At 46.7% G+C, this 14,639-nt stretch overlaps 1 protein-coding gene across 1 annotated transcript in view; it reads left to right on the top strand.

Annotated features, from left to right (window-relative positions):
- The window catches only part of LOC123994385 (ankyrin repeat and sterile alpha motif domain-containing protein 1B-like), a 509,344-nt gene that overhangs the window by 445,062 nt on the left and 49,643 nt on the right, over positions 1-14,639 (top strand). The window contains 2 exon segments of the mRNA XM_046296905.1: positions 6,617-6,658; positions 7,301-7,426. Of these exon segments, the coding sequence (XP_046152861.1) occupies positions 6,617-6,658; positions 7,301-7,426 (168 nt within the window).

Below are 14,639 nucleotides of genomic sequence, written 5' to 3'. Positions count from 1 at the left end.
CTACTGAGGCAGTCAGAGATCATGCCCTACTCCCCCATTACTACTGAGGCAGTCAGAGATCATGCCCTGCTCCCCCATTACTACTGAGGCAGTCAGAGATCATGCCCTACTCCCCCATTGCAACTGAGGCAGTCAGAGATCATGCCCTACTCCCCCATTGCAACTGAGGCAGTCAGAGATCATGCCCTACTCCCCCATTACTACTGAGGCAGTCAGAGATCATGCCCTACTCCCCCATTGCAACTGAGGCAGTCAGAGATCATGCCCTACTCCCCCATTGCAACTGAGGCAGTCAGAGATCATGCCCTACTCCCCCATTACTACTGAGGCAGTCAGAGATCATGCCCTACTCCCCCATTACTACTGAGGCAGTCAGAGATCATGCCCTACTCCCCCATTGCAACTGAGGCAGTCAGAGATCATGCCCTACTCCCCCATTACTACTGAGGCAGTCATTAATCATGCCCTACTCCCCCATTGCTACTGAGGCAGTCAGACATCATGCCCTGCTCCCTCCCCATTACTACTGAGGCAGTCAGACATCATGCCCTACTCCCCCATTACTACTGAGGCAGTCAGACATCATGCCCTACTCCCCCATTACTACTGAGACAGTCAGAGATCATGCCCTACTCCCCCATTACTACTGAGGCAGTCAGACATCATGCCCTACTCCCCCATTACTACTGAGGCAGTCAGACATCATGCCCTACTCCCCCCATTGCTACTGAGGCAGTCAGACATCATGCCCTACTCCCGCCATTACTACTGAGGCAGTCAGACATCATGCCCTACTCCGTCCCCATGAATACTGAGGCAGTCAGAGATCATGCCCTGCTCCCTCCCCATTACGACTGAGGCAGTCAGAGATCATGCCCTACTCCCCCCATTGCAACTGAGGCAGTCAGAGATCATGCCCTACTCCCCCCATTACTACTGAGGCAGTCAGAGATCATGCCCTACTCCCCCCATTACTACTGAGGCAGTCAGAGATCATGCCCTACTCCCCCATTGCAACTGAGGCAGTCAGAGATCATGCCCTACTCCCCCCATTGCAACTGAGGCAGTCAGAGATCATGCCCTACTCCCCCCATTACTACTGAGGCAGTCAGAGATCATGCCCTACTCCCCCCATTACTACTGAGGCAGTCAGAGATCATGCCCTACTCCCCATTGCAACTGAGGCAGTCAGAGATCATGCCCTACTCCCCCATTGCAACTGAGGCAGTCAGAGATCATGCCCTACTCCCCCATTAATACTGAGGCAGTCAGAGATCATGCCCTACTCCCCCATTGCAACTGAGGCAGTCAGAGATCATGCCCTACTCCCCCATTACTACTGAGGCAGTCAGAGATCATGCCCTACTCCCCCATTGCTACTGAGGCAGTCAGAGATCATGCCCTGCTCCCTCCCCATTACTACTGAGGCAGTCAGACATCATGCCCTACTCCCCATTACTACTGAGGCAGTCAGACATCATGCCCTACTCCCCCATTACTACTGAGGCAGTCAGACATCATGCCCTACTCCCCCATTACTACTGAGACAGTCAGACATCATGCCCTACTCCCCCATTACTATTGAGGCAGTCAGACATCATGCCCTACTCCCCCATTACTACTGAGACAGTCAGACATCATGCCCTACTCCCCCATTACTACTGAGGCAGTCAGACATCATGCCCTACTCCCCCATTACTACTGAGACAGTCAGACATCATGCCCTACTCCCGCCATTACTACTGAGGCAGTCAGACATCATACCCTACTCCCCCATTACTACTGAGGCAGTCAGACATCATGCCCTACTCCCCCATTGCTACTGAGGCAGTCAGACATCATGCCCTACTCCCCCATTACTACTGAGGCAGTCAGACATCATGCCCTACTCCCGCCATTACTACTGAGGCAGTCAGACATCATGCCCTACTCCGTCCCCATGAATACTGAGGCAGTCAGAGATCATGCCCTACTCCCCCATTACTACTGAGGCAGTCAGACATCATGCCCTGCTCCCTCCCCATTACGACTGAGGCAGTCAGAGATCATGCCCTGCTCCCCCCAATTGCTGCTGAGGTAGTCAGACATCATGCCCTACTCCCCCATTGCTACTGAGGCAGTCAGACATCATGCCCTACTCCCCCATTACTACTGAGGCAGTCAGACATCATGCCCTACTCCCCCATTACTACTGAGGCAGTCAGACATCATGCCCTACTCCCCCATTGCTACTGAGGCAGTCAGACATCATGCCCTACTCCCCCATTGCTACTGAGGCAGTCAGACATCATGCCCTACTCCCGCCATTACTACTGAGGCAGTCAGACATCATACCCTACTCCCCCCCATTACTACTGAGGCAGTCAGACATCATGCCCTACTCCCCCATTGCTACTGAGGCAGTCAGACATCATGCCCTACTCCCCCATTACTACTGAGGCAGTCAGACATCATGCCCTACTCCCCCATTACTACTGAGGCAGTCAGACATCATGCCCTACTCCCCCATTGCTACTGAGGCAGTCAGACATCATGCCCTACTCCCCCCATTACTACTGAGGCAGTCAGACATCATGCCCTACTCCCGCCATTACTACTGAGGCAGTCAGACATCATGCCCTACTCCGTCCCCATGAATACTGAGGCAGTCAGAGATCATGCCCTACTCCCCCCATTACTACTGAGGCAGTCAGACATCATGCCCTGCTCCCTCCCCATTACGACTGAGGCAGTCAGAGATCATGCCCTGCTCCCCCCCAATTGCTGCTGAGGTAGTCAGACATCATGCCCTGCTCCCCCATTACTACTGAGGCAGTCAGACATCATGCCCTACTCCCCCATTGCTACTGCGGCAGTCAGAGATCATGCCTTACTCCCCCATTGCTACGGAGGCAGTCAGAGATCATGCCCTACTCCCCCATTACTACTGATGCAGTCAGAGATCATGCCCTACTCCCCCATTGCAACTGAGGCAGTCAGAGATCATGCCCTACTCCCCCATTGCAACTGAGGCAGTCAGAGATCATGCCCTACTCCCCCATTACTACTGAGGCAGTCAGAGATCATGCCCTACTCCCCCATTGCAACTGAGGCAGTCAGAGATCATGCCCTACTCCCCCATTGCAACTGAGGCAGTCAGAGATCATGCCCTACTCCCCCATTACTACTGAGGCAGTCAGAGATCATGCCCTACTCCCCCATTACTACTGAGGCAGTCAGAGATCATGCCCTACTCCCCCATTGCAACTGAGGCAGTCAGAGATCATGCCCTACTCCCCCATTACTACTGAGGCAGTCAGACATCATGCCCTACTCCCCCCATTGCTACTGAGGCAGTCAGACATCATGCCCTGCTCCCTCCCCATTACTACTGAGGCAGTCAGACATCATGCCCTACTCCCCCATTACTACTGAGGCAGTCAGACATCATGCCCTACTCCCCCCATTACTACTGAGACAGTCAGAGATCATGCCCTACTCCCCCATTACTACTGAGGCAGTCAGACATCATGCCCTACTCCCCCCATTACTACTGAGGCAGTCAGACATCATGCCCTACTCCCCCCATTGCTACTGAGGCAGTCAGACATCATGCCCTACTCCCGCCATTACTACTGAGGCAGTCAGACATCATGCCCTACTCCGTCCCCATGAATACTGAGGCAGTCAGAGATCATGCCCTGCTCCTCCCCATTACGACTGAGGCAGTCAGAGATCATGCCCTACTCCCCCATTGCAACTGAGGCAGTCAGAGATCATGCCCTACTCCCCCATTACTACTGAGGCAGTCAGAGATCATGCCCTACTCCCCCATTACTACTGAGGCAGTCAGAGATCATGCCCTACTCCCCCATTGCAACTGAGGCAGTCAGAGATCATGCCCTACTCCCCCATTGCAACTGAGGCAGTCAGAGATCATGCCCTACTCCCCCATTACTACTGAGGCAGTCAGAGATCATGCCCTACTCCCCCATTACTACTGAGGCAGTCAGAGATCATGCCCTACTCCCCCATTGCAACTGAGGCAGTCAGAGATCATGCCCTACTCCCCCATTGCAACTGAGGCAGTCAGAGATCATGCCCTACTCCCCCATTAATACTGAGGCAGTCAGAGATCATGCCCTACTCCCCCATTGCAACTGAGGCAGTCAGAGATCATGCCCTACTCCCCCATTACTACTGAGGCAGTCAGAGATCATGCCCTACTCCCCCATTGCTACTGAGGCAGTCAGAGATCATGCCCTGCTCCCTCCCCATTACTACTGAGGCAGTCAGACATCATGCCCTACTCCCCCATTACTACTGAGGCAGTCAGACATCATGCCCTACTCCCCCATTACTACTGAGGCAGTCAGACATCATGCCCTACTCCCCCATTACTACTGAGACAGTCAGACATCATGCCCTACTCCCCCCATTACTATTGAGGCAGTCAGACATCATGCCCTACTCCCCCATTACTACTGAGACAGTCAGACATCATGCCCTACTCCCCCATTACTACTGAGGCAGTCAGACATCATGCCCTACTCCCCCATTACTACTGAGACAGTCAGACATCATGCCCTACTCCCGCCATTACTACTGAGGCAGTCAGTCAGAGGCAGTCAGACATCATGCCCTACTCCCCCATTGCTACTGAGGCAGTCAGACATCATGCCCTACTCCCCCATTACTACTGAGGCAGTCAGACATCATGCCCTACTCCCCCCATTACTACTGCCATTACTACTGAGGCAGTCAGACATCATGCCCTACTCCGTCCCCATGAATACTGAGGCAGTCAGAGATCATGCCCTACTCCCCCATTACTACTGAGGCAGTCAGACATCATGCCCTGCTCCCTCCCCATTACGACTGAGGCAGTCAGAGATCATGCCCTGCTCCCCCAATTGCTGCTGAGGTAGTCAGACATCATGCCCTGCTCCCCCATTACTACTGAGGCAGTCAGACATCATGCCCTACTCCCCCCATTGCTACTGCGGCAGTCAGAGATCATGCCTTACTCCCCCATTGCTACGGAGGCAGTCTGAGATCATGCCCTGCTCCCTCCCCATTACTACTGAGGCAGTCAGACATCATGCCCTACTCCCCCCATTGCTACTGCGGCAGTCAGAGATCATGCCTTACTCCCCCCATTGCTACGGAGGCAGTCTGAGATCATGCCCTGCTCCCTCCCCATTGCTACTGAGGCAGTCTGAGATCATGCCCTGCTCCCTCTCCATTATGACTGAGGCAGTCAGCGATCATGCCCTACTCCCCCCATTACTACTGAGGCAGTCAGAGATCATGCCCTGCCCCCCACCCCGATTGCTACTGAGGCAGTCAGAGAGCATGCCCTGCTCCCTCCCCATTGTTACTGAGGCAGTCAGAGAGCATGCCCTACTCCCCCCATTGCTACTGAGGCAGTCAGAGATCATGCCCTGCTCCCTCCATTGCTACTGAGGCAGTCTGAGATCATGCCCTGCTCCCTCCCCATTACTACTGAGGCAGTCAGAGATCATGTCCTACTCCCCCCATTGCTACGGAGGCAGTCTGAGATCATGCCCTGCTCCCTCCCCATTGCTACTGAGGCAGTCTGAGATCATGCCCTGCTCCCTCTCCATTATGACTGAGGCAGTCAGCGATCATGCCCTACTCCCCCCATTACTACTGAGGCAGTCAGAGATCATGCCCTGCCCCCCACCCCGATTGCTACTGAGGCAGTCAGAGAGCATGCCCTGCTCCCTCCCCATTGTTACTGAGGCAGTCAGAGAGCATGCCCTACTCCCCCCATTGCTACTGAGGCAGTCAGAGATCATGCCCTGCTCCCTCCATTGCTACTGAGGCAGTCAGAGATCATGCCCTGCTCCCTCCCCATTACTACTGAATGAGTCAGAGATCATGCCCTGCTCCCTCCATTGCTACTGAGGCAGTCAAAGACGTGGCCCTACTCCCCCCATTACTACTGAGGCAGTCAGAGATCATGCCCTGCTCCCTCCATTGCTACTGAGGAAGTCAGAGATCATGCCCTGGGCCCCATTACAGGGATAATGAGGTTCTCTCTCTTTCTCTGTGCTCTTTCTGGTCTTTATATAATTGTGTTTTGCAATTTGTGTCTCTATCTTCGTCTCTCCTCATCCCCCCCTCTATCTATCTTTGTCATTTAGATCAGTTAGAGTAGCCCAGTGTTTTGGAGTAGATTACCTGTTCTGATCCTCCTCTAGGGCTCACCCTGCAGCTATTTACCTCGATGTCATTATCCCTGATTACCTCACCTCCAGAGTATCTCATTAAGACGCAGATGGATGTGACACCCAAACAAACAAGCACTCCCGTATAGTAGTGTATCAGCACCTGTCATGGGACTTTGATGATAAAACTGTGTCGGGAGGATTTCCTCACACTCCAGCCTTGTTGTGATTATTGCCTGTGTGATTATCGTCTGCTTGATTATTAGAAACCATAGAATTGGATGGAGGCTACGTCTTTGCATATTTGCCATAATGGTTTCTATTACATGGTACTGCCCATGCTAAAACAGGCTTTGTGGAAAGTGCACCCTCTATCCAGCTCTATGTTATCAACCAACTTCTTGTTGTCCTGATCCTGGATCTTATTTCTATTTATTTATCAGTCTCATGATGTTGGAGAAAGACCTTCTGCAAGAAATGATACTGTAAGTTGTCTGTGATGCATCAAATACTGTTGTTGTCATTGTCCGTGATGAACAGTCGAACAGTCAACTGTCAATGTACGTGATATAAATGTACATTATATTTGTTGATAAGACAAGTCCATTTACTCATGATCATTTCCATTTGATTTAGAACATATTGGCCAAGGGAAAAGTACTGTAGCTAAATATATATCCATTTCCTGTTTCTGTTGAAAAGGATGAAAGAAAGAAGGACAGGGGATTTTCCACACAGTGCCAGGGGAGGTGTGAGCATCATAGCACTAGCTAGGGGAATTAAACAGTATGAAAAGCCATTTAAATATGACCCTTCTAAGACTGTTAAAACGCACTTAGCATTAGGAGAGGATGATCCATAGAAACACAGTGAGGTCTCAAAATGTTTTTGAAATGTTGTTGAAGCGTTGTTGTTAAGCTTTTCATGTTCAGTCAGTCTGGATGGAACCTGTTACATCATAGAAGTGCCATGTGGTTAGGAGCGAACGGCAGCACATATCTGACAGTCTAGATGTATCAGCTCAGAATATGCTTGACTTAAGCTTGTGCCCAATCCTTTTCCTTGTAATCGTCTGTGATTCCTCCTCCGTGGCATCTGTCTGATCTTGCCATTGGCTGTCGTTACAGCAAGGCGAATGGTGCGAGCCAATCACGTTGCGTCCTCCCAACGAGGCCACCTCGTCCACTCCAGTGCAATACTGGCAGCACCACCCTGAGAAACTCATCTTCCAGTCATGTGACTATGAAGCTTACGTGAGTAGTCCCGTCCCTACGTTATACTGTGTGTGTGTGTGTGTGTGTGTGTGTGTGTGTGTGTGTGTGTGTGTGTGTGTGTGTGTGTGTGTGTGTGTGTGTGTGTGTGTGTGTGTGTGTGTGTGTGTGTGTGTGTGTGTGTGTGTATGCTTTTCATGCATGTATGATATGCTTGTGAATGTGCATGCATGCAAAACGCTACATTAGCATCGTATCATATTCTACAGCAGCGGTATTCAAAGTCGGGGTCGCGACCCCGCTAGGGGACCATCAGTGGGGTCAATAAAAAGGAACTAAACATTTAGAGTACAGATTATTATATGGGACAATATACGTTTTTCAGAAAGATAATACAAACAAATACAATTTTATTGAGTAAATGTATTTTGATAAGAGAAGAAACTATGATGAAGGTTATTTGTTGATGTAAAAATGTACAGATTTGAAGGTTGTGTCGTACTGGGTTAGGGTGGGGTTTAGAGAAATTATTGGGAAGAAAATTATCCAGAAATTCTGGTGGAACGAATGGGGTCCCCATCTGAAAAGGTTTGAATAATACTGTAATGTGGGAGAGATGCCCTGTCTGCCAAGGGGGTTCAAGACACACACTTTAGGGCCCCCCCCCTGACTTAAAGTACCTGCACGTGTGTTACCTAACCGACACACTGGAGGTATTCAGGAGTAAAACCATGTAACACCCTTCGATCAATACTGCACCAAGCTATTCATGCTGCTGCAGTAATTTTAGCCTCCCGTTACATAAAACCAACCATGTTTCCAAGGATACTGCACATGTACATTTGATTGGCTTAGCCCCAGCAACCATGTAGCACTGATTACTACCCACTTTCAGCTGATGAATCACCGGGAAGATGATTGGCTCCCATTTGGAGTCTGAAGGCTCCCATTGGCTCTCGTAGCCAGCCGTGTTGAATTGTGATTGACTCTTGCACAGTTGTGCATAGCGATTGGCTCAGAGGTGCTGTTGTGGAGATGAGGGGGCTAGAGGATTAGAGAGAAAGAGAGAGAGAGAGAAACAGTGAGTGTGAGTAAGCGAGAGAGTTTGTGATAGAGTGAGGGAAAAGGTAATGTGGGTTGAGAGAGGGAGGGATAAGATAGTCTGGGTTGAGAGAGGGAGGGAAAAGGTAATGTGGGTTGAGAGAGGGAGGGAAAAGGTAATGTGGGTTGAGAGAGGGAGGGAAAAGGTAGTGTGGGTTGATAGAGGGAGGGAAAAGGTAATGTGGGTTGAGAGAGGGAGGGAAAAGGTAATGTGGGTTGAGAGAGGGAGTGAAAAGGTAATGTGGGTTGAGAGAGGGAGGGAAAAGGTAATGTGGGTTGAGAGAGGGAGGGAAAAGGTAGTGTGGGTTGAGAGAGGGAGGGATAAGATAGTGTGGGTTGAGAGAGGGAGGGAAAAGGTAATGTGGGTTGAGAGAGGGAGGGAAAAGGTAATGTGGGTTGAGAGAGGGAGGGAAAAGGTAATGTGGGTTGAGAGAGGGAGGGAAAAGGTAGTGTGGGTTGAGAGAGGGAGGGATAAGATAGTGTGGGTTGAGAGAGGGAGGGATAAGATAGTGTGGGTTGAGAGAGGGAGGGATAAGATAGTGTGGGTTGAGAGAGGGAGGGATAAGATAGTGTGGGTTGAGAGAGGGAGGGATAAGGTAGTGCGGGTTGAGAGAGGGAGGGATAAGATAGTGCGGGTTGAGAGCGGGAGGGATAAGATAGTGTGGGTTGAGAGAGGGAGGGATAAGATAGTGTGGGTTGAGAGAGGGAGGGATAAGGTAGTGTGGGTTGAGAGAGGGAGGGATAAGATAGTGTGGGTTGAGAGAGGGAGGGATAAGATAGTGTGGGTTGAGAGAGGGAGGGATAAGATAGTGTGGGTTGAGAGAGGGAGGGATAAGGTAGTGTGGGTTGAGAGAGGGAGGGATAAGGTAGTGTGGGTTGAGAGAGGGAGGGATAAGATAGTGTGGGTTGAGAGAGGGAGGGATAAGATAGTGTGGGTTGAGAGAGGGAGGGATAAGATAGTGTGGGTTGAGAGAGGGAGGGATAAGATAGTGTGGGTTGAGAGAGGGAGGGATAAGGTAGTGTGGGTTGAGAGAGGGAGGGATAAGATAGTGTGGGTTGAGAGAGGGAGGGATAAGATAGTGTGGGTTGAGAGAGGGAGGGATAAGTTAGTGTGGGTTGAGAGAGGGAGGGATAAGGTAGTGTGGGTTGAGAGAGGGAGGGATAAGGTAGTGTGGGTTGTTAGAGGGAGGGATAAGGTAGTGTGGGTTGAGAGAGGGAGGGATAAGGTAGTGTGGGTTGAGAGAGGGAGGGATAAGGTAGTGTGGGTTGAGAGAGGGAGGGATAAGGTAGTGTGGGTTGAGAGGGGGAAGAAGGAAGGCAGAGAGAGAAAGTGTAAATAAATTAAATAATCAGTGCCAAGAAACTACTCTGCCAGGACTGAAGCTCCACATGGCCCCACGAAGTGAGATAGAGGAGAGTCTGAGAGAGAAAGAAAAGGAGGGAGAGAAAGAGAGAAGGATGGACGGAGAGATTAAGCGAGGAAGGAAAAGTGAGGAGTATAGGGAGGCATATAAAGTAAGAAGGAGGGAGGGAGGCAGGGATGGAGGGAAAAGGAAATGGTGAGTTACAGTGTGACTAAAAGGAAGAGACAGACATTTAAAAAAGCAAGGAGAGTTAAGCACTGAGATAGAGGATAGAGTTGAGGATGTAAGCAGTGTACAGAGGAAGAGGATAGTTGAGGATGTAAGCAGTGTACAGAGGAAGAGGATAGAGTTGAGGATGTAAACAGTGTACAGAGGAAGAGGATAGAGTTGAGGATGTAAGCAGTGTACAGAGGAAGAGGATAGAGTTGAGGATGTAAGCAGTGTACAGAGTAAGAGGATAGAGTTGAGGATGTAAGCAGTGTACAGAGGAAGAGGATAGAGTTGAGGATGTAAGCAGTGTACAGAGGAAGAGGATAGAGTTGAGGATGTAAGCAGTGTACAGAGGAAGAGGATAGAGTTGAGGATGTAAACAGTGTACAGAGGAAGAGGATAGAGTTGAGGATGTAAGCAGTGTACAGAGGAAGAGGATAGTTGAGGATGTAAGCAGTGTACAGAGGAAGAGGATAGAGTTGAGGATGTAAGCAGTGACAGAGGAAGAGGATAGTTAAGGATGTAAGCAGTGTACAGAGGAAGAGGATAGAGTTGAGGATGTAAACAGTGTACAGAGGAAGAGGATAGAGTTGAGGATGTAAGCAGTGTACAGAGGAAGAGGATAGAGTTGAGGATGTAAACAGTGTACAGAGGAAGAGGATAGAGTTGAGGATGTAAGCAGTGTGCAGAGTAAGAGGATAGAGTTGAGGATGTAAACAGTGTACAGAGGAAGAGGATAGAGTTGAGGATGTAAGCAGTGTACAGAGGAAGAGGATAGAGTTGAGGATGTAAGCAGTGTACAGAGGAAGAGGATAGAGTTGAGGATGTAAGCAGTGTGCAGAGTAAGAGGATAGAGTTGAGGATGTAAGCAGTGTACAGAGGAAGAGGATAGTTGAGGATGTAAGCAGTGTACAGAGGAAGAGGATAGAGTTGAGGATGTAAGCAGTGTACAGAGGAAGAGGATAGAGTTGAGGATGTAAGCAGTGTACAGAGGAAGAGGATAGAGTTGAGGATGTAAGCAGTGTACAGAGGAAGAGGATAGAGTTGAGGATGTAAGCAGTGTACAGAGGAAGAGGATAGAGTTGAGGATGTAAGCAGTGTACAGAGGAAGAGGATAGTTGAGGATGTAAGCAGTGTACAGAGGAAGAGGATAGAGTTGAGGATGTAAGCAGTGTACAGAGGAAGAGGATAGAGTTGAGGATGTAAGCAGTGTACAGAGGAAGAGGATAGAGTTGAGGATGTAAGCAGTGTACAGAGGAAGAGGATAGAGTTGAGGATGTAAGCAGTGTACAGAGGAAGAGGATAGAGTTGAGGATGTAAGCAGTGTACAGAGGAAGAGGATAGAGTTGAGGATGTAAACAGTGTACAGAGGAAGAGGATAGAGTTGAGGATGTAAGCAGTGTACAGAGGAAGAGGATAGAGTTGAGGATGTAAGCAGTGTACAGAGGAAGAGGATAGAGTTGAGGATGTAAGCAGTGTACAGAGGAAGAGGATAGAGTTGAGGATGTAAGCAGTGTACAGAGGAAGAGGATAGAGTTGAGGATGTAAACAGTGTACAGAGGAAGAGGATAGAGTTGAGGATGTAAGCAGTGTACAGAGGAAGAGGATAGAGTTGAGGATGTAAGCAGTGTACAGAGGAAGAGGATAGTTGAGGATGTAAGCAGTGTACAGAGGAAGAGGATAGAGTTGAGGATGTAAACAGTGTACAGAGGAAGAGGATAGTTAAGGATGTAAGCAGTGTACAGAGGAAGAGGATAGATAGAGTTGAGGATGTAAGCAGTGTAGAGATAGTTGAGGATGTAAACAGTGTACAGAGGAAGAGGATAGTTGAGGATGTAAGCAGTGTACAGAGGAAGAGGATAGAGTTGAGGATGTAAACAGTGTACAGAGGAAGAGGATAGAGTTGAGGATGTAAACAGTGTACAGAGGAAGAGGATAGTTGAGGATGTAAACAGTGTACAGAGGAAGAGGATAGAGTTGAGGATGTAAGCAGTGTACAGAGGAAGAGGATAGAGTTGAGGATGTAAACAGTGTACAGAGGAAGAGGATAGTTGAGGATGTAAGCAGTGTACAGAGGAAGAGGATAGAGTTGAGGATGTAAACAGTGTACAGAGGAAGAGGATAGAGTTGAGGATGTAAACAGTGTACAGAGGAAGAGGATAGAGTTGAGGATGTAAGCAGTGTACAGAGGAAGAGGATAGAGTTGAGGATGTAAACAGTGTACAGAGGAAGAGGATAGAGTTGAGGATGTAAACAGTGTACAGAGGAAGAGGATAGTTGAGGATGTAAGCAGTGTACAGAGGAAGAGGATAGTTGAGGATGTAAGCAGTGTACAGAGGAAGAGGATAGAGTTGAGGATGTAAACAGTGTAGACAGAGGAAGAGGATAGACCAGTTGAGGATGTAAACAATGTACAGAGGAAGAGGATAGAGTTATAGACCAGCTAGATAAGCTCTTTATGTATAGACAGCTCATTATACTTTCTTTATTATAGACCAGCTCTGATGTCATTATACTTTCTTTATGATAGACCAGCTCTGATGTCATTATACTTTCTTTATTATAGACCAGCTCTGATGTCATCATACTTTCTTTATTATAGACCAGCTCTGTCATTATACTTTCTTTATTATAGACCAGCTCTGATGTCATTATACTTTCTTTATTATAGACCAGCTCTGTCATTATACTTTCTTTATTATAGACCAGCTCTGATGTCATTATACTTTCTTTATTATAGACCAGCTCTGATGTCATTATACTTTCTTTATTATAGACCAGCTCTGATGTCATTATACTTTCTTTATTATAGACCAGCTCTGTCATTATACTTTCTTTATTATAGACCAGCTCTGTCATTATACTTTCTTTATTATAGACCAGCTCTGTCATTATACTTTCTTTATTATAGACCAGCTCTGATGTCATTATACTTTCTTTATTATAGACCAGCTCTGTCATTATACTTTCTTTATTATAGACCAGCTCTGTCATTATACTTTCTTTATTATAGACCAGCTCTGTCATTATACTTTCTTTATTATAGACCAGCTCTGTCATTATACTTTCTTTATTATAGACCAGCTCTGTCATTATACTTTCTTTATTATAGACCAGCTCTGTCATTATACTTTCTTTATTATAGACCAGCTCTGATGTCATTATACTTTCTTTATTATAGACCAGCTCTGATGTCATTATACTTTCTTTATTACAGACCAGCTCTGATGTCATTATACTTTCTTTATTATAGACCAGCTCTGATGTCATTATACTTTCTTTATTATAGACCAGCTCTGTCATTATACTTTCTTTATTATAGACCAGCTCTGATGTCATTATACTACTTCTTTATTATAGACCAGCTCTGATCATTATACTTTCTTTATTATAGACCAGCTCTGTCATTATACTTTCTTTATTATAGACCAGCTCTGTCATTATACTTTCTTTATTATAGACCAGCTCTGATGTCATTATACTTTCTTTATTATAGACCAGCTCTGTCATTATACTTTCTTTATTATAGACCAGCTCTGTCATTATACTTTCTTTATTATAGACCAGCTCTGTCATTATACTTTCTTTATTATAGACCAGCTCTGTCATTATACTTTCTTTATTATAGACCAGCTCTGTCATTATACTTTCTTTATTACAGACCAGCTCTGATGTCATTATACTTTCTTTATTATAGACCAGCTCTGATGTCATTATACTTTCTTTATTATAGACCAGCTCTGTCATTATACTTTCTTTATTATAGACCAGCTCTGTCATTATACTTTCTTTATTATAGACCAGCTCTGTCATTATACTTTCTTTATTATAGACCAGCTCTGTCATTATACTTTCTTTATTATAGACCAGCTCTGTCATTATACTTTCTTTATTATAGACCAGCTCTGATGTCATTATACTTTCTTTATTATAGACCAGCTCTGTGTCATTATACTTTCTTTATTATAGACCAGCTCTGATGTCATTATACTTTCTTTATTATAGACCAGCTCTGTGTCATTATACTTTCTTTATTATAGACCAGCTCTGTCATTATACTTTCTTTATTATAGACCAGCTCTGATGTCATTATACTTTCTTTATTACAGACCAGCTCTGATGTCATTATACTTTCTTTATTATAGACCAGCTCTGATGTCATTATACTTTCTTTATTATAGACCAGCTCTGTCATTATACTTTCTTTATTATAGACCAGCTCTGATGTCATTATACTTTCTTTATTACAGACCAGCTCTGATGTCATTATACTTTCTTTATTATAGACCAGCTCTGTCATTATACTTTCTTTATTATAGACCAGCTCTGTCATTATACTTTCTTTATTATAGACCAGCTCTGTCATTATACTTTCTTTATTATAGACCAGCTCTGTCATTATACTTTCTTTATTATAGACCAGCTCTGTCATTATACTTTCTTTATTATAGACCAGCTCTGTCATTATACTTTCTTTATTATAGACCAGCTCTGTCATTATACTTTCTTTATTATAGACCAGCTCTGTCATTATACTTTCTTTATTATAGACCAGCTCTGATGTCATTATACTTTCTTTA

Source organism: Oncorhynchus gorbuscha, linkage group LG14 (genome assembly GCF_021184085.1).
Source record: "Oncorhynchus gorbuscha isolate QuinsamMale2020 ecotype Even-year linkage group LG14, OgorEven_v1.0, whole genome shotgun sequence".
Classification (NCBI taxonomy): Eukaryota; Metazoa; Chordata; class Actinopteri; order Salmoniformes; family Salmonidae; genus Oncorhynchus; species Oncorhynchus gorbuscha.
This window is presented reverse-complemented; position numbering and strand designations above follow the sequence as displayed.